Here is a 26,554-nt window from a genome sequence, read left to right on the forward strand (position 1 = left end):
TGTCAAAATTGTCAAAATTGTCAAAATTGTCCAAATTGTCAAAATTGTCAAAATTGTCAAAATTGTCAAAATTGTCAAAATTGTCAAAATTGTCAAAATTGTCAAAATTGTCAAAATTGTCAAAATTGTCAAAATTGTCAAAATTGTCAAAATTGTCAAAATTGTCAAAATTGTCAAAATTGTCAAAATTGTCAAAATTGTCAAAATTGTGAAAATTGTCAAAATTGTCAAAATTGTCAAAATTGTCAAAATTGTCAAAATTGTCAAAATTGTCAAAATTGTCAAAAATGTCAAAATTGTCAAAATTGTCAAAATTGCCAAAATTGTCAAAATTGTCAAAATTGTCAAAATTGTCAAAATTGTCAAAATTGTCAAAATTGTCAAAATTGTCAAAATTGTCAAAATTGTCAAAATTGTCAAAATTGTCAAAATTGTCAAAATTGTCAAAATTGTCAAAATTGTCAAAATTGTCAAAATTGTCAAAATTGTCAAAATTGTCAAAATTGTCAAAATTGTCAAAATTGTCAAAATTGTCAAAATTGTCAAAATTGTCAAAATTGTCAAAATTGTCAAAATTGTCAAAATTGTCAAAATTGTCAAAATTGTCAAAATTGTCAAAATTGTCAAAATTGCCAAAATTGTCAAAATTGTCAAAATTGTCAAAATTGTCAAAATTGTCAAAATTGTCAAAATTGTCAAAATTGTCAAAATTGTCAAAATTGTCAAAATTGTCAAAATTGTCAAAATTGTCAAAATTGTCAAAATTGTCAAAATTGTCAAAATTGTCAAAATTGTCAAAATTGTCAAAATTGTCAAAATTGTCAAAATTGTCAAAATTGTCAAAATTGTCAAAATTGTCAAAATTGTCAAAATTGTCAAAATTGTCAAAATTGTCAAAATTGTCAAAATTGTCAAAATTGTCAAAATTGTCAAAATTGTCAAAATTGTCAAAATTGTCAAAATTGTCAAAATTGTCAAAATTGTCAAAATTGTCAAAATTGTCAAAATTGTCAAAATTGTCACAATTGTCAAAATTGTCAAAATTGTCAAAATTGTCAAAATTGTCAAAATTGTCAAAATTGTCAAAATTGTCAAAATTGTCAAAATTGTCAAAATTGTCAAAATTGTCAAAATTGTCAAAGTTGTCAAAATTGTCAAAATTGTCAAAGTTGTCAAAGTTGTCAAAATTGTCAAAATTGTCAAAATTGTCAAAATTGTCAAAATTGACAAAATTGTCAAAATTGTCGAAATTGTCAAAATTGTCAAAATTGTCAAAATTGTCAAAATTGTCAAAATTGTCAAAATTGTCAAAATTGTCAAAATTGTCAAAATTGTCAAAATTGTCAAAATTGTCAAAATTGTCAAAATTGTCAAAATTGTCAAAATTGTCAAAATTGTCAAAATTGTCAAAATTGTCAAAATTGTCAAAATTGTCAAAATTGTCAAAATTGTCAAAATTGTCAAAATTGTCAAAATTGTCAAAATTGTCAAAATTGTCAAAATTGTCAAAATTGTCAAAATTGTCAAAATTGTCAAAATTGTCAAAATTGTCAAAATTGTCAAAATTGTCAAAATTGTCAAAGTTGTCAAAATTGTCAAAATTGTCAAAGTTGTCAAAGTTGTCAAAATTGTCAAAATTGTCAAAATTGTCAAAATTGTCAAAATTGACAAAATTGTCAAAACTTAAAAAAATTCTCAAAATTGCCAAAATTGTCAAAATTATTTCAAATAGTTTCAAAAACTCGGACCACTCAAAGAAAATTCTTTAGCTTTAGCAAGACAGAACTGACTGGCTGCTAATGTGTGTTCGCTTGGGCGTTTCATTCATCTCGCCCACCCCCAGAGCCCTAGGGGATGGGACCTTTTGCATCCGGAATGGTTCTGAATTTCAATCCCGCTTCCTGTCGTCCGGCAGGCAGCATACATTGAACAACAACAACGCGTGCAAAGAAGAAACGGACAGAATATGTATAGCTACCTACTCTGAAACAGGAGAACGATATCGGGGCAAAGTTCCTTCCGTTTTTCCAAACCTACTTCTTCCCTATGGCTTACATCCATGCGTCTTCGTTGTTTAGTTGCTTTGTTTTACGACTGCCATTTCCAAATTGCACGCTCCTCAACCTACCCACTTGTGTTTTCACATTCCGGTCTCATCGAGAGCGTAAAATTAAGCGAAACAATATTAATCTTCATTAAATGGCTCGTCGTTTGAATAATGTTATTTTCGCCCGGGAAGTGGATCATCGCGCGGGGGACCACAATAATTGTAAGTCGATTAAGCGAGCTCCCCTTAGAATGAAGGGGACATGGCTAGAAATATTTAGGTGGGTTGGCAGCATGATCGGTTTATGGTGCCGCAACCACCCAATTGTGGAGTAACTTTAGCGACACTTTAGGAATCCATTAACAGCCATTTTATAGCAAACGAAATAATACGGAGCTGAGTTGCCAACTGCTACTAAAAAAAAGTCTTGAAGAATTGCATACAAAAAGAAGAAAAAGTCGAAATGTTGTTTTGTCTCACAGGCTAACTACATCCGTGTATAATTTTATGAAGTACGAGATGTATTGATTCTGCTTGTGCGATTTGTTGTTTGATTCGCCGAGCAGAGTAATCGACAAAAACTCCTTCGAAAACAACGAAAACTTATAAATATTCCTAGATGATCGGTAACCGAAACCTAACCAAATTTTTAAAATATCTAAAAGAAGCACTCCAGATTGTCTGGTTCTAACCGGGGCTTGTCCGATTTTAACGAATTTTCTCGAATATTGTGGTAGAAAGCTCGTTGTAAAAATCTTTACTCGAAAAATTAAAAAAAAATCTTGTAAAATTATAATGAAATCTTACTTTTGCGTCCATCATTGAATTTTTTGACTTAAAATTAACATACATTATGCATCTAAATATGGTCGGAATTTTACCAGATCGAACTGAAAACCAAATTGTAAAAAATTGTGTTGTGCATTCGCTGCAGCAAAACAAATTAAACTACCTACCGTATGAAAATCAGGACATTTTTTATAGGTTTTATTCAGTGATGCAGGCAATAGATATGGCAAAAATGCGTCGCGCCAAAGTGAACTGACAGCTACCGTAAACTGGGGGAACTTTGATCACTTTTTTCATTCATTTTCGAATATTTTGGAAGTGGTTGCTCTTTCGTTATACCTCAAAGCTTTAAAACCCTTACTGAGGTGAGGAGTATTAAACATGATCATTGATTGCAGTAAATTCAAACGACATTGGTGGTTATAATTAAACGTTTGTTACAAAACCAGATTTCGAGTTTCGGGGTAATTTTGATCACTCTGGTTTTTACGTATCTCAACATCATCAAGTTTATTGTTTTGATGCCATTAAGCACAGAAGGCTCGAAACATCGATAGCTGTATTTTTTTGTTTGGACTCAATTGAGTTTTTCAACGTTTTCTTTCAAAAATAAATATACTCGAAAGATTGACAATATTGCTGCATACATTTAGGCGCAAAAATTATAAACATTTCCTAATATTTTTTGGCCTCAAAAACAAATAAAATTTCACCTTCATGCAATTCCCCAAGTCCTCGTACTATTCCCTTGTTCTTTGTTTCTTCAAAATGAACCATTTGATAGGGGTTTTAGCCATTTTTTCTATTCGGACTTTTTCAAGGAAAATGACCGTTCGTTCTCATTATCCAAAAATTGTCATCAAATGACCATAAAAATACCATTTAAACTAAACCTAAACCAAGAATAAAGTTGAAGTTTCACATAAAACAACCCATTTGCTCCTTAATGCTTAAATTTGATCAGGAGAGAAGTTTGTTTGTAAGCCTTCAAAAAACCAGATATTTCAAGATTTTAAAATGATATTTTAAGTAATATAAAAAATCTGCCAATAAAAACCAAATATAGGTTACTGGTAACTCAATTTACAGGCTTTCAAACGTAGTAAACAGTTTTTAGATATTTTAACTTTATACATAGTTAATGATGATTATCTGCAAAAATGTCATGTTGATCAAAGTTACCCCGCTGATCAAAGTTCCCCCAGTTTACGGTACCTAAAAAGATAACCCAAGAGCACGTTAGGCTCAAGAAAATTGGTTTGGTGCGGAATAATCTGCAGTTTGTTCCGTTCTCCGATTCAAAACTGAGCTTAGCTTAGCTTAGCTTGATTAACTACTCACATCCACCTTAAACCGTAAAACCCGAAGTGCATGGTTGAATAAAATGTATGCATTGCTGGTTCCACAAACATATTATGATAACAATCACTTCGAGGTCCACGATCGCTGGCGTGGCTCAGTAGAACAAGTTCCACATTGCCAATGGTTGCTACTCCGTGATTGACCGAGGCCATCAATTTTGATCAGAGGTCAAATGAATGGTGCTTGGGATTAGCAGCTCATTCACACTGCACAAAACTGATGCTCTCTCTTCTAACGTCAATAACGGCGCCGGCCACGTCCTAGTAGTCAATAGATAGATTGGAAGAAAGAGAAAAGGATGAAAGATCTATTTTGTGCTTTAGGACCGAGGTTACCTCTGCATCCTAGCAAAACAATTTTGGTTGGGAGAGGGGTTGAAGGAATTGATTGGAAGACACTTTTGACTAGTGTTACGATGAACCTTAAAAATTATTTTCCTAACTCCTATTAGTTCCTATTGAAAGCTTTCAGTTCATTGAAAGGCTTAAGTATGTTAAGTTTAATCTTGACAAAAATTAACTATGAAGGGACTCTAAAAGTTCTTGTTTCTTATTGCTTTTTATTTCGAGTGAAAATTTTAATGCATAGTGCCGCAAAAATTGTCTCCTGATATTTAAAATAAGGATAGTAAACTCTTCGAGAGTAGTAGTTTGAATAAACACAACTTTGTTAATTTATAATCTCTAATACATTTAGATACAAGATTCGGATTCAGTTCATAAAATCACAAAAAAAAAAACAAAACATGTATTTATCATAGAAACAATATTGTGAGCGTAAAATAAGTGTGTATTAAATGCTTACAAAATGTGTTACGAAACTTCAAAATTATGTTTTAGGAATATTAAGAGCATCGTATGACTAATAAAATCACGTGACATAATTTATATCATTTATTTTTATCGCATTCTTTGTCGCATTCACAAAGAAGACTGAATTTTACATCACAAACAATGTTTTCTTTTTTGTGCATACAATATGACACAAAATTTTATAACTGAAAATCTAATTTTATGTGTGGCAAATGCGATGCTACAGATATGTGCGTCTTAATTGACATAAATTTACATTTTCATCAGTTTTAATTTATATCTTTAAGCCTTTGTGGCTTCGATCCATTATGTTAACGATGTTAATTTATGTCAAAATGGATGCTTCAGTTTTGTGTATCGATTAAAGCTACAAATGCTAAATTTGTTGAAACCAAAGTATAAAAGGTTCAAATTTCGATCTTTTTTGTAGCACTTAAATAACTGGAAACCAACGATTAAAAACAAATGTAGATGGAAAGTAAGTACAAGAGAGATAGAGTAAATTTTGAAAACTTATAGAAAAATACTTAGCTTGGGATTTTGCTTGCTATTAACTAGGGTCCACCTGCGTCCCTTTCCAGCCAATGAATGGCATAACGGTCGATCTCCGTGATTGGTTCTTTAAACCCAAGGGGTCCTTTCTCCTTCTTATAGGCAGCCCTGTTATTGGTTTGTACTGTCTTCAACTGGTGTCTTCCGTCCCGATAGTAACGATTAATCTTTGCTCGATTACTATCAAAACTCAGGTCCTCCGTCAGCTTCTGGGAAACAGCAAGATGACCAATTAACTCGGAAAACGTTATCCGGAAACACAGCCAAATGACGTTTGTACGAATTCCCTGAGGATGGCCGATCCATTTCACTTGAAATCCTAATTTTCCACTTTTTCACTTTTGGAAAATTTGCTGACAGAAAAAATACATCCAATACCTTTGAGCAAAGCCTACCGAGTCCATGAGATGGTATTCAAGCACCTGTTCCGTTCCCCGATTCAAAACTGTTCTTTTACTCGGTAAGTACTGAAAACTGATTATTTCAATGATGAATTATGCTCTCGTGGCAAAAAACTTCATTTTGCGAATCGTCAGCATTTGTATAAATTTTGGTTCAGCCAGACCGCCAGAGTCTTTTGAATTTCATTTTCCATATCTCCTTATGGACTAGTGAGATTTTTAACTTTTATGATAAAAGAAGTTTATTTTTAGTGCTATATCATCTTTTAGAAATTGGAAATTTGTATGGCTCGGTTCACTCTGGCTCAACGAAAAATGCATTTTTTCGAGCATCAGTCATATTCGTTGGGTGTTGCCTATAAAGCGCCCATAGATAAGTAGGCTCCTGAGTTTAGAAGAAATTACCCAGTCAAATAATATAGCATGGCAGATTTTTCAATATTTTGGTTCGGCCAGAGGGAACTGAGTGCAAACATATCGATATTAAAATCCAATTTGCTTCTAAACCGGACTTCATTAATCAACCAGTATAGCCTCAATGTCTCAAACGCGTCTAAATTTGTTGATAAATCTATATATATAAAAATGAATTTCTGTCTGTCTGTCTGTCTGTCTGTCTGTCTGTCTGTCTGTCTGTCTGTCTGTTCCCTATAGGCTCGGAAACTACTGAACCAATTTGCGTGAAACTTGGCAGGTGGGGGTATTAGAGGCCGGGGAAGGTTCCTATTATGGTCTGAGACCCCTCCCTCTCTCAATAAGGGAGGGAGGGGCCTCCCAAACAAAAGACAATTTTTTGCATAACTCGAGCACCCATCAAGCAAATGGTATCAAAATTGGCATGGGGTGGTATTTGGGAACGAAGAATATTCCTATGAATAAAAGGTACCCCTCCCTCCTCTCAGTGGGGTGAAAGAAAGGGGGGAGGGGGGCTACCTTACAATTTTTCATATAACTCGAAAACTAATCAAGATATTGGAACCAAATTTGGCACGGGAAGGTATTGGGATACGAAAAATATTTCAATGATTATTTGAGACCCCTCCCCCTTTTTTGTAGAAAGGGGGAGGGGGCCTCTTTCATATTTTTTTACATAACTCAAAAACTAATAAAGCAAATGGAACCAAATTTGGCATGGGAGGGTATTTGGATACGAAAAATATTTCTAAGATTATTTGAGACCCATCCCTCTTTCCAGTAGGGAGAAATAAAGGGGGGAGGGGCCTTTTTTACAATTTTTTTCACAACTCAATAACTAATTAAGCAAATGGAACCAAATTTGACATGGGCGGGTATTTGGGAACGTGACATGTTCTAATGATTGTTTGAGAACCCTTCCTTCTTCCAGTGGGGAGAAAGGAAAGAGGGAGGGGAGTTTCATACAATTTTTACATCATAACTAAAAAACTACAACAGCAAATGGAACCAAATTTGGCATGGAACGATATTTGGGTACGAGAAATGCTTCTTTGAATATTTGGTATCCCTCACTCCTTCAAAGAGGTGGATGAAAAGGGGGAGGAGAGGTCTCCCTTACAATTTTCAGTATAACTGGAGAGTTGGTCGAGCAAATTGAACCATATTTGGCATATGAGGGTATTTAGATTCGAGAAATGTTTCTATCATAAATTGAAGCCCCACCTGCATAACTCGAGAATTTATCGACCAAATAAAACCCAATTTGGCATCAAAAAGTATTTGAGTACGAAAACTATTTTATCTATGTGAAACAATTTCTTTCTTGCAGTAGGATGATAGAATTGGGAATATAGGAAGGGAAGAGGAGGCTTACATTTAACTTTTTTTTTACAAAATCCGAGAAATGGACAAAACTTAACATGGAAAATCATTTTGGTATGATTCTATGATTATCTGACACACCATCCTCCTTTCAGTGAGTAGGTACATAGGAGGAGGGAGGTGAGCCCAATACAATTTTGTTAGCATAAGTTCTCAATTTATGCTAACGAAGCCAACAAATGGAAACAAATATGGCTTAGAAAGGTACTTGATTACGGGATATGTTTCTACGATTGTTATAGATCCTTACACTTCACAGAGTAGATAGGGGAAGAAAGGAGGAGGGTTCATTTAAATTTTGTTGTAAAGCTTAAAAACTTATCAACCAATGGATATATATTTTATATAAGAGGATTTTTGGGAACGAAAAAATTAGGTATGATTATTAAAAATCACGACCTCCATTCAGCAGGGAGTGAAGGTAAGGACCGGGGAGGGGCTCTCTTATCAGTTTTCCAGCATAAATCCAGAACATATCAAGGAAAAACAACCATATTTTATAAGTTAGATTGTTTGCGTACGATTAATTTGAGACCGTCCAGACAGCTTCAAATTATCAGATCTTTAACACAACTTTATATAGCAAGATTTAGAATATTCGTTTGAGTTATCTTTGTGTTGCAATTCGAAACTCCAGCTGCAGCTCTCATTTTATAGCGGTTGCTTATAAATTATGAGCAAAAATAATAAAACAATAAAAATTTGAATAATTTTTTAAAATATCATTTGATTTTGAAAGGTGTAGCAAAGCACACCGGGTCAGCTAGTGATTTAATAAAATGTTTTATGAAATGGTAGCGATTGGTAGAGCTGTGAACTTTGAACTGAATCATCTCTAAATTAGGTTCATGGCGTTCAGTTCGGTCTGGTCGAACACGGAGCGTATATAAAAATTGATTTCTGCCGGTCTATCGGTCTGTCTATTCCCTATAGCCTCAGAAACTACTGAACCGATTTACATAAAACCTGACAGGTGGTGGTATTGGAGGCCGCGGAAGGGTCCTATTATGGTTTGAAACCCCTCACAAAAAGGGGGAGGGGGCTTCTCAAATAAAAGACACATGTTTGCATAACTCGAGAACCGATCAAGCATATGGTACCAAATTTGGCATGGGAGGATATTTCGGGACGAAAAATATTCTGTGATTATTTGAGACCCCTCCCTTTTTCAAGTAGGGTAACAGGAAGGGAAGAGAGGGCTTCTTTTACAGTTTTTCACATAACTTAAAAACCAATCAAGCAAATGGAACCAAATTTGGCATTGGAGAGTATTTTGGTACGAGAAATGTATTCATGATTTTTTGAGACCGCTCTCTCTTTTTAATGGGGAAAGAGGAGAGGGAGAGGAGGGCTTTAATTTAAAAAAAAATGTATATCTGAAGAAAAAACGCAAATGGAGCCAAATTTAGCACTGGATGGTATTAGAGTTTTGATAGAGGTATGATAAATGTTTCCGTGAATCTTTGTTATCCCTCATCCCTTCCAGTAAGAAGCTTGGAAGAGAGAGTGGGGCTCCAGTACATTTTTTTACCATAACTTGAAAACTTCTCAAGTTTATGGAACCAAATTAAGCATGTGAGGAAATTCAAATTAAGGAATATTTTTATGATAATTTGAGACTCCACCTTTCTTCCATTGGGAAGAAAGGAAGGAAGGAGTTGCCTTCCAAACAATTTATATTGCATATCTCGAGAACAATAAAAAGGTAGAAGGAAAACGGTTTCTGTTGATATTTGGTACCACTCTTTCTTTTCAATTGGGAGATAGGAATGAGGAAGGAACTCCTTTACATTATTTTTGCAAAATTTGAGAACTAACCAAGCAAATGGAACCAAATTTGGCCTGGAAGAGCATGTGAAATGATAAATGGGTACATGGTTATTTGAAACCCCTCCATTTTTCCATTGGGGATATTGGAAAGGAGGAGGGAGACTCGCATTCAATTTTTTGCACAACTCAAGAACGTATTAACACTTTCGTCGTGTATTTCTTGGGAGGCCCCGTCACATCAAAAACTTGTGACGCTCTCGTACTCAAGTTAGCCGCTCAGTTTAGCCATACGTTGCAAATAGTGGAGTTTTCGGTATTTGCTTTCTCGCTCCGAGGATTTCTTTGGGCCCAGCTAGTAAAAGAACCAAAATGAGCGTGGCGACGAACGTGTTAAAGAAATGGAACCAAATTTCACATGGAAAAGGATTAACGCACGAGAATGTTATTTTTTATGTTTTGAGACCACTCTCTTTCCCCAATGGGAGGAGAAGAAGGGGGAGACAGGCTTTTATATATTTAATACTTGGGGACCACTCGAGAACTTATTAATAAAATTTAACAGAGGGTGTTTGAGTACAGTTTTTTAAAAAAGCTGTACGATTTTGATTGATTTGAAACACATTTTTTTTAGAATATCCAATACTTTCTAAAATAAAATAGTAATTTATTCTTGAGCAAATCCACATACATTTTGTAAAATGTTTGAGTAGAAAATGGACGCATAAATTTTAATTTCTACGCACATCGAAGCAATATAACTCTTTTAACCTTTTTTTTCATTTGGCTCTCAAATGCGATTATAAAATTCGATTTTGAATCTAAAATGTGTTTTGGGGCTACAAGATTGAATAATTCTATTGTATTGAAGCAATCAAAAGATTCCATTGGATTCAACAACAATTTGATTGTACTTTGAAAACATTGTAGGTATCACAGAAGTGGATTCTAAAAAGAAACTCACAATCACTGAAAGAACATAAAAGACAGCCGCCTCGATAGGAATTTCAGAGCAAAGTATCATTATTACTTTTTCATGGTTCTTTTTAGTTTTTTTTAGTGAAAATGACTTATGTAAATTTAAAAATAACAAAAAAAAATGTAAATTACGATACACTGAACCCAAATTCACTCTTAAAATACACATGATTTTTCACTTAAAAACAAGGATCCAGTGATTGCAGCAGGGAAGATTTAGAAGTCCCACTATCCGCAGTATCCGATCTGCCTTGGGATTACGATGGAATTTTCCTTTCGCCATAAATTTATGGCGTATTTTGTAATGTAAGTATTTGAAATCGTAGTGCTGTTCTATAAATGTTCTTTTATTTAAAAACGCGAGAGATAATTAACTAGAAACTTACTTAGAAACTCAGATAAATTTCACTCGAACGTCATAGTGTAATTCACTTGACCGGTCACTTAAGTGAATTCACTTGACCCATCACTTAAAATTCAAATGAAATTACGTATGGCGAGAATTTACTACAGATGTCACTTGAAAATTATTTTGGGTGTAGGGGTAAAGCAGGCTCCATTAATTACGAAACGCAATAAAATGCTTTTTTGACACTCTCCCCCCACCCCCCGTATGTCACAAATCGTAACACTGCGACGCACCCGCCCCCCTCAGAAAATAACGTTACGCTGATAAATACCCTCTCCTCTCATATTTTTCAATTTTCATGTTCGCAGGTTAAAAAAGAGTTTGAATGTGTTATTTTTAAGTGTTAAATTAAATACATACAACAAAATAAATAAAGTTAATATCTTTCCAGATAGCTTCTTTATACTCAAAATTAGATTCTTTCTTTCGTAAGTAGAAATTGGTTTCTATTGATTTCTGTCGACTGGTAGTTGTTCAATGAGCCAATGTTTTGGTCGAAACTAGTCAGGTCGCTGTTCAATGAAGCAAGTTGAATTGAAACTAGTCAAAACCGATCCAACTCAGCAGCAGGATTCTTTTCGACCATCGATCGAAGTCAATCAGAAAGAGAAAGGTCAATTCGTTTAAACTTGTTTCGACCTATTTCGACCAGAATTCATTAAACAGACTTCATGATCAGCGCAGCATATACAGATTTTTCTGTAATCATACATATTTTTACGAAATTTTCAAATCAAGAATCTGTATGTATAGATTACAGATACATAACTAGAAATTTTTACACAGATATTTTACAAATTTGTAGAAAATCAATTTTTTAACGATATTTTGATAATACTTTGAGTAAGTTTAATTAGTTGAAATTCAGGAAAAATATTCTGTTAGGCTTCTGCTTTTCCAAATCCGAATTTCCGGGCCTTACGCTTAACCCCTGCCATTAGATTTTGTATAGACACCTTGTCCACCTTCTTCGCCGCAGAAAGCCATTTTGCCTTGAACTGCTGCTCGTCCTTAGCTGTTTTTTTGGTCTTCTTTAAGTTCCGCTTGACAATAGTCCAGTATTTCTCAATTGGGCGGAGCTCTGGCGTATTGGGAGGGTTCTTGTCCTTGAGAACCACCTGCACGTTATTGGCGGCGTACCACTCCATGGCCTTTTTACCGTAATGGCAAGATGCCAAATCCGGCCAAAACAGTACGGAACAACCGTGTTTCTTCAGGAAAGGAAGCAGACGTTTATTCAAACACTCTTTCACGTAAATTTCTTGGTTGACAGTCCCGGAAGCTATGAAAATGCTGCTATTCAAGCCACAGGTACAGATGGCTTGCCAAACCAGATATTTCTTCGCGAACTTTGACAGTTTCATGTGCTTGAAAATATCTGCTACCTTTCCCCTTCCTTTTGCCGTATAAAACTCCTGTCCCGGAAGTTGCTTGTAGTTGGCTTTGACGTAGGTTTCGTCGTCCATTACCACGCAGTCAAACTTCGTCAGCATCGTCGTGTACAGCCTCCGGGATCGCGCTTTGGTCGTCGTATTTTGTTTATCATCTCGATTTGGAGTCACTACCTTCTTGTAAGTCGATAGTCCGGCTCGTTTTTTGGCTCGATGCACGGTTGTAGACGATACACCCAGCTTATTTGCGGTATCTCGGAGAGAGAGGCTAGGGTTCCGCTTGAAACTACCGGCAACTCTCTTTGTCGTCTCAGCGGCTTCCGGTTTTTGATTTCCCCTCTATCCAGACTTCCTGGCTGTCGACAAACGTTCCCCAAACACTTTATTTACATTTGTAACGGTTGATTTGGCAACTTTTAGCGATTTTGCCAGCTTTGCGTGCGAGTAGCTCGGATTTTCGCGATGCGCGAGCAAAATTTTGATACGCTGCTCTTCTTCCTTGGACGGCATTTAAACAACTGAAGAGTGAATTCCAAAATCAAAATAGGAGCAACATTCTACACACACACCTTCAACATGAGGGGTGTTCAGGTTTTTTAAATGCAAAATTGAAAGAAATACGTCAAGTTGATATTGACCAAATTTTTACCGTATCACCATTTAAGCTCGTTCTTAAAGTGATATCCGAACTTTTGGTTGTTTGGGTGTTTTTAAGTCATTTGTTTATGAGAGTTGTTTAGAAATTGAATGAAAATAACCTATGGACCATGGTATTTCAAACTGTTGAAATTGAATTGATTATTGAAAAGATTCAGAGATGTATGGAAAAATACAGAGCAATTTTAATCATTCGAATACATGGAGTGGAAAAATAGAACAAGAATTCCGGGAAGGTGCTGTTAGCTAGTGTTATTCGTTATAAGCCAGAATAATAATTAGGAAAAAAAAGTCATCCCAAATTTCGGAATTTCGCTTATCTTGTTTCATTTTATCCCTCTCCCTAGGATTGTGGCATCGGCCTTCATTGCTGCCGATGTGGACCAGTGCAACGATGCCCTGGAGGCGATATTTGGCAGGCGCCATTCGTGCGACCGGGAGTCTACCTTCTGTTTGATGTCCGATATGAGCGAATCCGTCGGCGTGGGTGGCGGATCCGGAACGGAGGACCCTGGGAGTGGCCTGGCCGGTCCGGTTCGAGGTAAATACACCTGCGTGTGTCGCGATGGGTTCTACATTCCAAACGAGTCCTTCCAAGGCTTCACATCGGACAAAAGCGAGTCGAATCTGACAAACTTGAGGTGAGCATTTGACCATGTCCACAAGGACCAAACTACTGGGTCCGATAGTTTGGTACCTTTTTGAGGCAATCATCATCAATGCTCTGACCAACGCATTTTGTGTCTCTCGTTTCTCTACTCTGCAGCTGTATTCCATGCCCAAGTGCGTGTGAATGCAATTCGGCCGGAAGTTGCAGCCGACCGGATGAGGACTTCAGCACGGAAACGTTGATGAAGGCCACCATTGGTGCTATTTTGGGAGCGTGCATGCTTTGTTGTTTAGTGTTAGCGTTAATCGTGTTCCGTCAACGAAAGTGCAAGGTAAGTGCTCGCCGATAGTGCCGTGCCAAATTTCATTATCTGGTAGATAAGAGCAGTGTAAAAATTTTGGTATCTACTTCGTGAAACTGAATGAAACGTGTTTTGCGATAAAGTTTAGGAAGCATCTGCGTACTGAAAAAGATACGGTATGACAAAATTAACAAAAATGACAAAAATGACAAAAATTACAAAAATGACAAAAATGACAAAAATGAAAAAAATGACAAAAATGACAAAAATGACAACATGACAAAAAAGACAAAAATGACAAACATGAAAAAAATGACAAAAAATACAACAATTACAAAACTTACAAAAATGACCGAAATGACAAAAAATACATTTTTTTTCAATATCAATATCAGAAATAATCTGTCTTTCTCTTCCGTTTCAGACCATTGCAACGGGGATGTGGACCATTTTAGAAACAATTTTATTAGGAATTCTACTGTTGTATCTAGCGGTAAGTAAACATTCTATACATCAAACACATTTACAGTTAATCAAACACATTACAAATGTGTTGATATATTTGTGTCTACTTCACTGTGTGTTTATGTGAAACAAAATATTAAATTTCACTTCAACGATAAATCGACCCCAAAGCACTAAATTAAAGCACCCCAAACGACAAAGCTTATGCAGCCAACACACCAACAACCACCATCGAGTCGGAGTCAGCATAAATGAGCTTTTTTTATTCCCCTCTTCGAACATTATGTGATGACATGTTGCTCAATGTGTCAACACAAACATTTCCAGAGGTGAAAAAAGAGTTAAAAATGCCATCAACCCATCAAGCTGTGCATGACATCTCTAGGGGAGGTCTAGAGGGGGAAGACTCCATGGGGACAAAACACAAACGTGCTGAACATGTTTGAAGTTCGTTAAAAATGCTTTGAATTATATCGGCCCCAACTCTATTTTATGCTTCGAAAAAATTTCCAGGAAAAACATTTTCCCCACAGCCAACAACCGCCAAAAGTTGATGCTTTTAACGGTCGCCATTTAAGTTTATTTTCGTCTGCCAACCATATTGTGTATTGGTTGGTTGGTGCGTTTCGAGAAGGCTGGAGGCCTTTCGCAAGAAAAACTCGAAATGATACCCAACGATCTATCGAAGCGTTCAACTTTGGAACTGTTTTCCATTCTCTTATGTTTTTTTTTTTTGCACTCTCCCCTACCTTTTTCCATCTGTCGAAGCCGACAAACAAAACTTCGTGCAGCAGCTTTTTTCCTTGTTTTTCGTGGGTGCAGAACAACAACAAAGTTTAATGATGAACGAAAACTTTTGATTAAAAATGCTCTCTCTCTGGAATGTTTTTTGCCCGTTTATTACTGAGCCATGAAAATGAGGGACCCGGGTCTACCCAGTGAGCTACCATTTTCAGTCCGCTGGGGCTTTTTTGATAACGTGTGGACCGACAACGGCCTAGGGTACGGGAACCTAAAGATGGCCACCGAGGCTTTGGTTCACATTTGATTTGATATCCTAGCACCACCCTGTTTTTTACATGTTAAAAAATGAATGATTGGCTATCGTCAGAATTTTCTCTCACAATTTGTTTAAAAATTCACGCATTTACTTAAATAAAGGTTTTCAAAATTACATATTAGCTGACCAAAGAGAAACATTTGCCCAATTCTCTTGAGAGCTTTATATGGACTCAATAACGTACATTAAAGTTGCAAGAAGGATCTTTCTGTGCACTGTAAGTGACTTTAAAAAGCCCTATTCATATTAGTGAATTACGTACATATTTGTCCTTATTAATGAGCTTTGCAAAAGTTGTTTATATGTGCATTTTACGTGACCTCTAAATGTGAGTTCCAAAAAGAGAATGTAATGTTAGACTGAGTCGATTTGGGGTTATTTTTGAATTTCTCAAACCCTGGGGTCTTAAAAGCTTCGTCTTGGTCCAAAACTCATCCATGATTTTTTGTAGAATTTTTAAGTATCGTTTACATGAGTAAATTTGAACTTTTAGGTTTGTATGGAAAAATTGAATATTTAGTACTGAAAAATCAACATCGTTTTTGTTTCTGCGGTGGAACCGAGCCAGCTGACAGTTTTTGTGCCAATTTATAAAATTCCTTAGGGAAATTTTCCGTTGAACAACTTCATCGAAGACCGTAACTTCGTTTCTTATTAGGCAAAAAAGTTATTAGCTATTTAACAGAGATGTGTCTTTTCGCATTGATGAACGACAAATTCAATTGACATCACTGCTGTTTTTTTTTTTAGGTTGAGCCACCAGATGTCTCCAAGAACACCAGATAGAACTGTCAAGAAGAAACTGCAATGTAAACAAAACAAAATAACCAACTATGAGTCAGTTATGAAAAGGTCGTATTACTATTTGACGAGTTTCGAGGAAATGGATGTTGAAAATTCTTAACACATTTATAATTTGCGTAACCAAAATTTTAAGCGTAACGCTGTTTTTTTCTTATTGCTTCAAACTTGAATGAAGCACTGAATAGAAACACATATGATGCGTGAAAATGCACGCCCAGAAAAGCCGGTATTGAACTTATTCAAAGTTGTTTGTTAGTCTCTAGGGGAGATGGGGGCATAATGGCCACCTTAAGGAAAACGGTTGTTTAACCATAGAAAAGAGCTATAATATGGAGGTTACATTATTGTTTCGTGTTCAGACACTTGAAAAGCCTATTCCTTAACGGGCTGAAACGTGAAAAACTAGATGAAAACGTTAAAAAATGCATTTTAAAAATTTTTGCCAAAAGCTGAAAACCAGCCACTGTGGAGGCATAATGAGAACCCCCCCTGAGGCAGTATGAGTAAGGGGATTTTAACCTTTGCAGTCCTTCGTACAATGACAAATGACTAATAATAATTCGTGAGTTTTATACAAATTTATGGAAGTTAGCGGTCTTTCATTAAAAAAAGCGAAACTTATGGATTTACTAGTTTACGCAGAAAAAAGACAGCGGTTTGGTTTAACAAAACGTTTTGTTATTTTATTTTGTCTTTTCAATGCATATTTTTCAGTTGTTTTGATGAAAAAAACAATTGAAAAAAATTTGTTATTTTTTCTTTCTAATTTTTAGTCACTGGAAATAAATATTTTGTTTGTTCTAATCTAAAAACAAGCTTATTCCAATAATCGTGTTTCTTGATGGGACATGAAAATAAACGATAGGAAAAAGTCGATTCCCGAAAAAATTACTAAACATGATGATGGACAACATCTAAAGTAGCCAGATAACAGCAGGGGAATTGCAGACCAACTGCTGCGATATTGAAGGTAACGATTTCTGAATTTCAAATACATATATTCAAATTTCTCGTTCTTCCATCAGGTTTCTCAGGCCACTGAAGAACGCAAACTGTATAGTTACCACCTGCACGGGCGTTTCGATAAAGATGATTTCGGTAACAATCCAATGCAGGCTTTCCTGCAACAAAAAATAATCGTGATTGTGAAATAAACCTTAGTTATAATAAAATTCGTAGTTTTATTCGAAAATTCCATCTGAATTAGAAATAGTATTTATACCAACATTTTCGGCTGTTCATTAATTGATCCATTTTTGTTACTTCGAACCGCTTAAATTTTGTAACTAAGAACCGTTTTTGTTTTGATTTTGACTCAAATAGAATATATGGTTTTTACCCAACATTTTATTGTATGGCAAAAAAACATTCTTCATTTTTATAAAAAGGTTTATATCATTTCAACAAAACGATAAGGTGAAATCGAACCCCTATTTTTAATCAAAATTATGAAAATTGTACTCGTATTGTATGTTTTTTACAAAATATTTTTCTGCGTGTTAGATGTATGGTTCCGACATCAGTAGTAAGGTCCTGCCTAATTGTATAACAATCGGTACATGTGCATACAAGTTAAAGGATATTTCGGTTTCAATAGAGCAAATTATGTCAAATTTCCATTCATACATAAAGGTTATTGAGCGACCCTTGAAACAAATAGGCTTTAGTTTGGCATGACCATGGGGCCTTCTCACAGGCCGAGGAACGATTTCAGCCCCTATGTTTTTGATTCCGGATTCCCAATTGTAAATGAACCTGGATAAAGAAATGCCCTTATGGCTCAGCGATTACACGCCAACTTTTGGATACCCCTTAACGAATACTTTTGACCCTTTATTCAATAAGACTGGGAAAACTCCTTTTTCTTAATAAAGTCCCTTCGCTTTTTAAGGGGTACTTAGCCTGATAGCGCCAATAGCGGATAAAAATTACTCCTTATTAGAAATGCTTGTGCTTGGTGGAGGAGCATTCTGTTATTGATAATTCGTTTGCTAGGAGATAAATGAAAAAAAATGTTTCATTTTGTTTAGGCCGAAACAAATTTGAAATCCTTCTTTTGCCACTTGGAATTGAAACATCACAAGGGGGAGAAAATGAAAAATAAACCTAAACCTAAACCTAAATTGGAACAAATTGGACAAAAGCTATTTAAGTTATTCTAGATCGAAAATAAGAAAAAATCTCGAATACAAGTTTCATACAGATACAGTTTCAATTCTCTACAGTTTGACTTTCGCTCCTCAGATTGATTGAATTTTCGAAAAATTTATCTTGAACTTTATTTATTTTCCCCTTCAAGATTTTTGAAAAATCGAAGGGGGACTGACAAAAAAAGAAATTTAAATTTGTTCCGACCTTATTGGAATATGTGCATGTTGTTTATAATAATTTTTCTTCAAAATAAAAACTTGTTTTCCTCATAATTTTAGTATTCGTATTATTGTTCATCGTTCGTATTAAAAGTCCCACATTTCTTGGAGTGTACCCTGAAATAAGATAGAAGATAAAATTCAAAATAAAATAACAAATATTACAACTTTCCAGTTACTTTTCAATCAACAAAGATTCTGGCTTCAAATTGATTCCTCCGTGTTTTTATTTGTATTTGGGGTCTTGTCTGTGATTGCGTACTGCTGGTTTCATGATGAATGAAAATTGTATGTATGAAAATTATACCCAATAAATTTCAAAGAATTAAATTTAAAACTTAAAACTTACCACAATCTCTCTTTATGATTAACTAGCTTATTTTACCCGGCCTTGCTCGGGTTCACAAAAAATATAAATCAAAATGAGTCGTTTGATTTTTCGAAATGTTGGAAGCTTTAAATTCATCATTTTAAGAAATTTGGCTCATATTTGGCCACGTATGTTTTGTAAGTCTTTTGAAAGTTTTTATTAAGATTATTCACTCTTTTTATCGATTTAATTTTTTTTTTTTTTTTGATGAAGCTTATAGTTTTGAGCAATGTGCGGAAAATCGCTCAAGAAAAACAATCAGGATTCGTTTCAAGCTAGAATACTTACACCTCCGAGTGCTGTGATACGCACGTGGTGAACGTATCCGTTGAATATTTGTCGAACATCAACACTAACTAGATACATAAAAAAATACTATGCCCCATCGAGGGCTACCGTTTCTATTCGTCACGTGGCTTTTCGACATACTTGATGATAAGTTTTGAACGTCGTTCCCACAATCATTCAATAACGCCTATCCTCGCATCATTGTTGATAATGTTCGTTATTGATAGACGATCATGAATGTATCAGAAGGAAAATCTGAAGGAATACCAGGACCACCGGACAGGAAAAAAGCCGTAGCACATGCTGGCCAGTTCATTACGGTTACTTAGTAATGATTTTGTTCTTCTACGCAAAGCGAAAAATTAAAAATCATATTGTAACCTTTACGCATCGCTCAGAACTGATACACATCAGTTGTGATCCTAGAAGGTTGAAAACCATCAAGGAAGGCAACCACCATCGAGACGTTCGTTGCTGATAGTCTGCGTCCTTCTTTACCATATCATGTTTTGCGAGAATGTTTCAAATACAGAAGCGTCGTTGTCATGCATGATTGTTTATATAATTTGGTTGAAGAAGGAAAAATTGACTGCTTCGATTTTTTTGCTCTGAATGCAGTAACACATGGCTGATCGAAAATGATTGATATTCGGAACATTGGTTTTGAGGATTATCAATAGAATTTCAAAATAATTTTTTTCCCTTTCCCTATCACGAAAAACTTTTTTTAATCCACCTTTTTTCTAAGAAGCTCGAATAGATTTGGCCTTTAATTTTTTAAATGCAAATGACAAAATAATTTTCTATCTTTCCCATCCTCCATTCGATGAAAATCTCCTTTGGAGATTATCCCACTTTTCAAAATGGATGATCTACTTGTACAATGGTATATTTAAGTTTTATTCTCTTAAAAATTTCCATAAAACACTTCCGAACCTTGTTGAACTATGCTTAAGACTCATTTTGCATGATTTTAATTGTATGTGTGCTTTTTTCGCTTTTTAATTGAATACTGTCTTATGATTAGTTTTTCTTAAATGTAGAAAGTTTTACTAAAAGTTTCCTGCAGTTATCGAAAATAAATCATCTCCAGTCCAAATAGTTATTCACTGTTCACTTTTCGGTTCACTGTGTATCCTTGTAGACTCTCAAAGCCCCCGGGCGGCGGTAGGGAGCACTTTGAAAACCCCTGAAATTCTAGTCAATATATTCGTAACAGGGTAATTGTATTTTTCAATCCTTAATTAAGGCTCATTATTGCAATCAAATACTTCGTACCAGTACCACGTGCTTTGAACAGTAGAAGGAAAAAAAAACCCGCCAAAAACTTCGCTATGAATTTTTAAATCGCTAGCAGGCATTGATTTGCTATCCAGTACACGTGAACTCTGGATGGTCTTTTCTAATGCCCAGCCCATGGTGATGGTGAAAACAACCCCGCCAAAGGAAACGAAAAACGGTTGGAAAAATGAGTGCCATGACTTTTGATTCGTGTGAATAAAAACGAAAGTTGTATGGGAGGATCCCTTTTCTTAGGTGGGAGGGGCTCAAAACTATTACTAAAACCTTACCATGGTCCAAACACATAACTGTACCAAATTTCAGGCTGATCGGTTAAGCGGTGTGGATTTGTATAAGGTGCATACAAACATATATAGTCCAACTCATCTTTATATATTAGATTTACCGGACATAAAAACGCTTTAAACTTTTCAAAGTTCCAATAAGGGGCAATTTTACGCCTTTAGGGTAAGGTTGCCAGATTGCCCGGTTTATTAGGGTTGGCCCGGATATTTAATACAAAATTTCATTGAAAAAGCCCAGATTTTGCCCGGATTTATTTATTTATTTCATTAGCCAAAGCATATAAAAAAACAAGTTGTGTTCTAAATACCAAAAATACCATTTAAAAACTGCTAATGAAAAAGAATTTTTATTCAAGTTTTTTTTTCTAGATTTGCATTGAGTTATTCCTGAGTTTTGACCAAATCTGCCCGGATTTTCAATCAACATTTTGAATTCAAATGCCTGGATTTTGCCAGGTTTTAAAATAAAATAGCCTGGATTTCCCTTAATTTAAGGGGTAGCCAAAAGTTAGCGTTCAATCCATCGCGATTCTGGTTTTAACAATCGTCTTGTAATCGTCGCACTCATCCAGATCTGTGCAGTGCTGAAATAATTTTACGAAAAAATATAATTTCTGAAAGAATACAACTAAAATTCAAATGAAATACTTACAATCTGTCTCATGATTATCAGTTTCCCGGTCAAAAAGTAACGCTTTGGATTTGACAAAATCTAAAACAACCCTTTTTGAAAGGAATCGAGCTTTTCAAAACAAGGGGTAAAAATAATCCGACAAAACGACCCGTTATTTGACAGATCGTTACGGTTCCTAATAAAGGGTAAATTTTACGCCGAGTTTACGATAATGCTTGGTTAAATCAAAAAAAAAATTACAGAGGAAATCGGAGATATGTAGATTTTCAAAGAACTGATAATAAGGATGTAAAAAATGCGAGAAAGTAAAAAAATGTAAATTATTCCGTTTTTATTTCAAGTGTTATTTTAAGTTTTCTCTTAAGGAAGTTCAACGATATCTTGAGTATTCTTAGAGGACTTAATAGCTTGATTTTAGAACTTTGAAGTATCAATAATACCTTAAAATTTTAGGCTGAACAGAATGCATATCAACACATTGAATGGGCTGGTAAAACTCCCTAGGAACTCTTTTGAGGAACTTTTGTTTACTTGGAATATTTGTAAGTGTTAGAAGAAAATCTCGAAAAATAAACCTAAAAATTCCGATGTAATCCTGCCGAAAAATGTAAGTTATTTTTCAAATAGTTGATTGATTGTTATCCACTTATACACAGGAATAATCTTGATTTTGAAGATATATTTTTGTTTCGCCCCCTTTTTTCATATGTTTGGTTTTCAGCGCCGATTGTTTTATCAAAAATGTTAATATATGCTTAAGTTATCCATTAAAAAAATTTTAAACAAATTACAGTAGAAAATTTGACGAAGCCTATTTTTCTTTTTTAATCAAATATGCTTTTTGTCATTTTTTATCAACCATAAAAGCTGTTCCAAATGTAGCAATTTTCACCAATCGCTGATCACAGTTAAGTCCTTCTACCCTGGTTTCAGCTAAGCATTTGTTTGAAACTGTAGGATAACAAACTGCTGAGAAGGAGTATTTTCTTCATTTTTCAACCGTAAAACGCCCAAACAAACCTACCACGTTAATCTGGATCAACTAAACCTCGCACAGTGTGTAAGAATATTGCACCTTTTTTTTAACAATTTCATTAAAACAACTTAGAGTTCATATTCGGATTTCAGAATTTCCTTTAAAAAAAAATCCTGATTCAGAGTTCAAAATTGTTCAAAATTTAATTCAAATTGGTGCGATTTTTATGCTTGTGATATTAAATTGAAATTCATGTTCAAACGCCTGGTACAGATATTTTCGAAATGCGGTAATTATATTCATTTCGATCGCCCCAGACCAGGGTTCTGGCCGGTGCGGCAAGCTGCAAATAAGCTCAATCGCTGGCCACACCCACGCATCCCGGTGAAAACTTTAAGCGGGCCATCGAAAAACAAGGAAAAATGAGGAAAACAAGAAATCCATCCGGTGCCGGCTGAGTGGAAGGCCGAAAAGTTGTATCTGATGTTCCCCTCTAATCGGATGGAAGCGGTTGGTTTTGCGGTTTTCTTCTGCTGTTCTACTGAGAGCTTAGGTTTCTGCGGGTTGAGAAGAAGCAAAACGATAAAGAAAAGCATCTAACAAACTAGCTTAATGCATTCCAATTTAAAGGCAATTTCTACGGAAGGCGAACAGCAGCACCGGGAAAAAGTTCATTCGATAGCTCAGTTGATTTTTTTTCCTCGACGTGGAACAAAATGAAAGCCATTTGAAGCCATTTTCTACAGCAGATGTTATTATCAGACATGGCAGAACGATTTCACCATCATCATGGTGGTTGTTTTTTCTGAAAGAAGAATTTTTATTAAAATGTTTTTTTTTTCTATAAAACTTGAAAATGCGAATTGTTTTGTTTCTCTACATTAGTTTTTTTCCGATTCCATATTAAATGTTGAAGATTAAAGAATGTTAACTCTTAACCACCAATGAAATTATTCAGTTTTATGAAGTTCTCCACCCACCGGAAAGCTTTCAATCACTAATAAAGTGGATCATCAAGTGCCAGGACTTCAGTTTAATTGATTCGCGACGATGATGCATCAATGCAACAATCATTATTCAACAATCGGAAAGAATGTCCCGGTTGGTTTGTCAACCCGCGTGTTCACAATTTGACCCCTGGTTCCGTTTCGTCTCAGCTAGATAATCCACTGCAATGTGTAATTCATTTATTAAATTTTCCACTCCGTTGCCCGATGCTCGAAACCGGAACGTGTCATTTGGATGAAACGTATGGGACAAGATATGTCGCATTCGATACAGTTGATCTAGGGTGCTCGCTCACTTAAATATATTGTTGATAAATTAGAGTCCTATGATCAATTTTAAACGATTTCACATCAATCGATTGATTCCATCATGGAATGTTCAGTAAAAACAGTAAATCTAAATTTTAAGGCATTTCAATATGTTCACTTTTCGCATTAGTGCGTATTAATTTGCACTACCCTTGTATTACGCGGTATTAAAAGGAACAAAATAGTAAACGTCTCATGCAACAAAATATGAATTTTCAATCTATTACTGAAGTACTTTAAGTTTAATCGCTTACAATTATTTTATTAACTTTACAAGTCGAAGGCCTAAAAGTAGATCTTCCACATTTTAACATAGCCATTGTAACCGGAACGTGTCATTCGGACGAAACGTATGGGGTAAGATAAATATGTCGCATACGATACAGCTGATCTAGGGTGCTCGCTCATTTAAATGAATCGTTGATAAATTAAAGTACGATCAATTTCATACGATTTCACAACAATCGATTGAATCCATCATTAAATGTTCAGTAAAAAACAGTATGTCTAAATTTTAAGGAATTTCAATATAAAACTTTATTGTTCACTTTTCGCATGAGGGCGTATCGATTTGCACTACCCATGTATTACGCGGTATGAAAGGAAATAAAATAGTAAACGTTTCATGCAACAAAATCTGAATTTTCAATCTATTACGGAAATACTTTAAGTTATAATCGATCACAATTATTTCATTAGACTTTACAAGTCGAAGGCCTATAAGTATTCCTACCACATTTTTAACATAGCCATTGTACATTGTACAGAATTGAAATTTACCGGGAAACCATTATTTGCGCCTTTTGCTAAAGTGTGATTCAATTGATATTTTAGACCAACTTTAACAACATTATTTTCTAACTGAGATTAAATAGAGGCATACAAAATCGTAGAACATAATAAATCATGTAACTTTGTCGAAAACATCGAACATTTATCTCTTAAACTAAACGATTGAAGGCAATTTGATTTCATGAGGTTGGTGTGGTCCTACACGGAAAATAAAAAAAAGGTCAAATTTACCTTTTTACGAGGTGATTTTTTCCACCCAGTTTTCTCGGTAAATTTTACCTTTTTCTCATTCGTCTATGAAAAGGGTCAATTTTACCTTTTTCGCGTTTACTATAAAATTGTTGAGCCAAGTCTCGGGTAACTTTCTTTGCCAGGCTCGTGGCGATTCGGCTCAGTGATCTTCGTTTTGCTCCTAACAAATACTCCTGCTTCCTCACGGTCACCTTCTTCGTGTTCTTCCGCTGAATCTGCATTACGTCCTCCTGCAATATTCATGTCCTTTTCCTTCGATTAATCTGGTCAGGTTCGGCTTCTCCGGAATGATATATGGGGGCTGATCTGAATCTAAAAAAAACGTTTGCCGTTCTTTTCCGATTTTCACATATTGGACACGAATCAAAACTTGTTCCTGAATGACAAAACGGCTTAACCTCAATAAACGGGTTCGGCAAATAGTTACTTTTTTTCGAGATGAATTGTTCTGTTTTGTTCAGCTCAGTCCAGGTCAACTTCACCTCGCTACGAGGTAAGATTTACCTTATTTGGATTTACTTTTTTACTAGGTGAATTATACTCTTTTATTCAGCTCAATTCAGGTGAATTTCACCTCGCTACGGGGTAAGATTTACCTTTTTTGGATTCGCCTTTTTTTAGGTGAATTGTACCTTTTTTAAAACCTGGTTAATTCAGGTTAATTTTACCTCGCTGTGAGTTGAGTTTCACCTCGAAGAGGTAGAAGTTATCTTTTTAGCTTTCACGAGCGTTCACCTTGCCATCCTGGTTAATTTTACCTTTTTATTATTTTCCGTGTACAAAAAACAGTTTTTCCGTTGTATCTTTTCAGGATGATTTCTTTCCAAAAATAAATCACTAGTCAACAAGATTGTAGATAATCATCATGCGCATCTTTTGTTGAAAACGGATTATCGTTTTTTCAAAGTTATAAAGCAATTCGTGTTAAAAATCAGTATTTTACACACTTAGAAAAAAAACTGTAAAATTACATCACATCTTATATATAAAAATGGAGGCGTTTTCTTTGTAACACCATCGCGTATAAACAGACGGTTGGAATGAAGTTAAATTTGGTATCCGAGGTCTTTTCGGGCAAAAGATGGTTTGTGTAATAGTTTTAAGGATCTTACTTTAATGGAAGGAGGGCTCCCATACAAACTCAACTAGAAATGGGACACAACTCAAACAACTTGAAGACGATCTTCATTAAAACTGATTCACGAGCACGAAGAAGTTAAAGATGTGTAAATGAATCAACCATTTTCTAACGATTTATTAAGTAACAGGTAAAACGAAGTTCACCGGGTCAGCTAGTTTGATGTAAATGAAAAAAAAACATCATATGTATATGACGGAATTTTCTATGTGAGTTGAATAGAGCCTGGGAAATTTTGCAGACGTGTAATTCAAAAGTAAATTTAAAAAGCACTTAATTTTTGGAAAAAAAACATTCCTAATTGAATTTTTTATGTTTTCCATTCAATATCTATTTCTCATCTCTCAATTAGAAAAAAAAAATCATTTCAGAATAAATATTATTGATTTCACTTAGACAAACAAATCGTTGGCTTTACAAATCCATCATTGAAAGTCACTTTCGCATTGGTTCATCATAATTTTCACATTTTGCAGCCAACGTTGCCGAAATCAAAGCAAAATCTGTAATTTTACAGAATTTTTTTATTACAGAATCTGTACCACAGAACACAGAATTTTGGGAATTTTCACAGTTTTCCCTATTTTTTACGTGTTTGCAAAGTTAAATTTTTTGTCAATATAAACTTCGA

General features: G+C 35.0%; 1 protein-coding gene across 1 annotated transcript in view; it reads left to right on the forward strand.

Moving 5' to 3' along the window:
• LOC129741703 (probable G-protein coupled receptor 158) overlaps positions 1 to 26,554 on the forward strand; it is a 351,812-nt gene that overhangs the window by 224,003 nt on the left and 101,255 nt on the right. The window contains exons 4-6 of the mRNA XM_055733449.1: positions 13,310 to 13,603; positions 13,729 to 13,903; positions 14,298 to 14,366. Coding sequence (XP_055589424.1) covers positions 13,310 to 13,603; positions 13,729 to 13,903; positions 14,298 to 14,366 — 538 coding nt within the window. The remainder of the gene's footprint in view (positions 1 to 13,309; positions 13,604 to 13,728; positions 13,904 to 14,297; positions 14,367 to 26,554) is intronic.

Source organism: Uranotaenia lowii, chromosome 2 (assembly GCF_029784155.1).
Source record: "Uranotaenia lowii strain MFRU-FL chromosome 2, ASM2978415v1, whole genome shotgun sequence".
Classification (NCBI taxonomy): Eukaryota; Metazoa; Arthropoda; class Insecta; order Diptera; family Culicidae; genus Uranotaenia; species Uranotaenia lowii.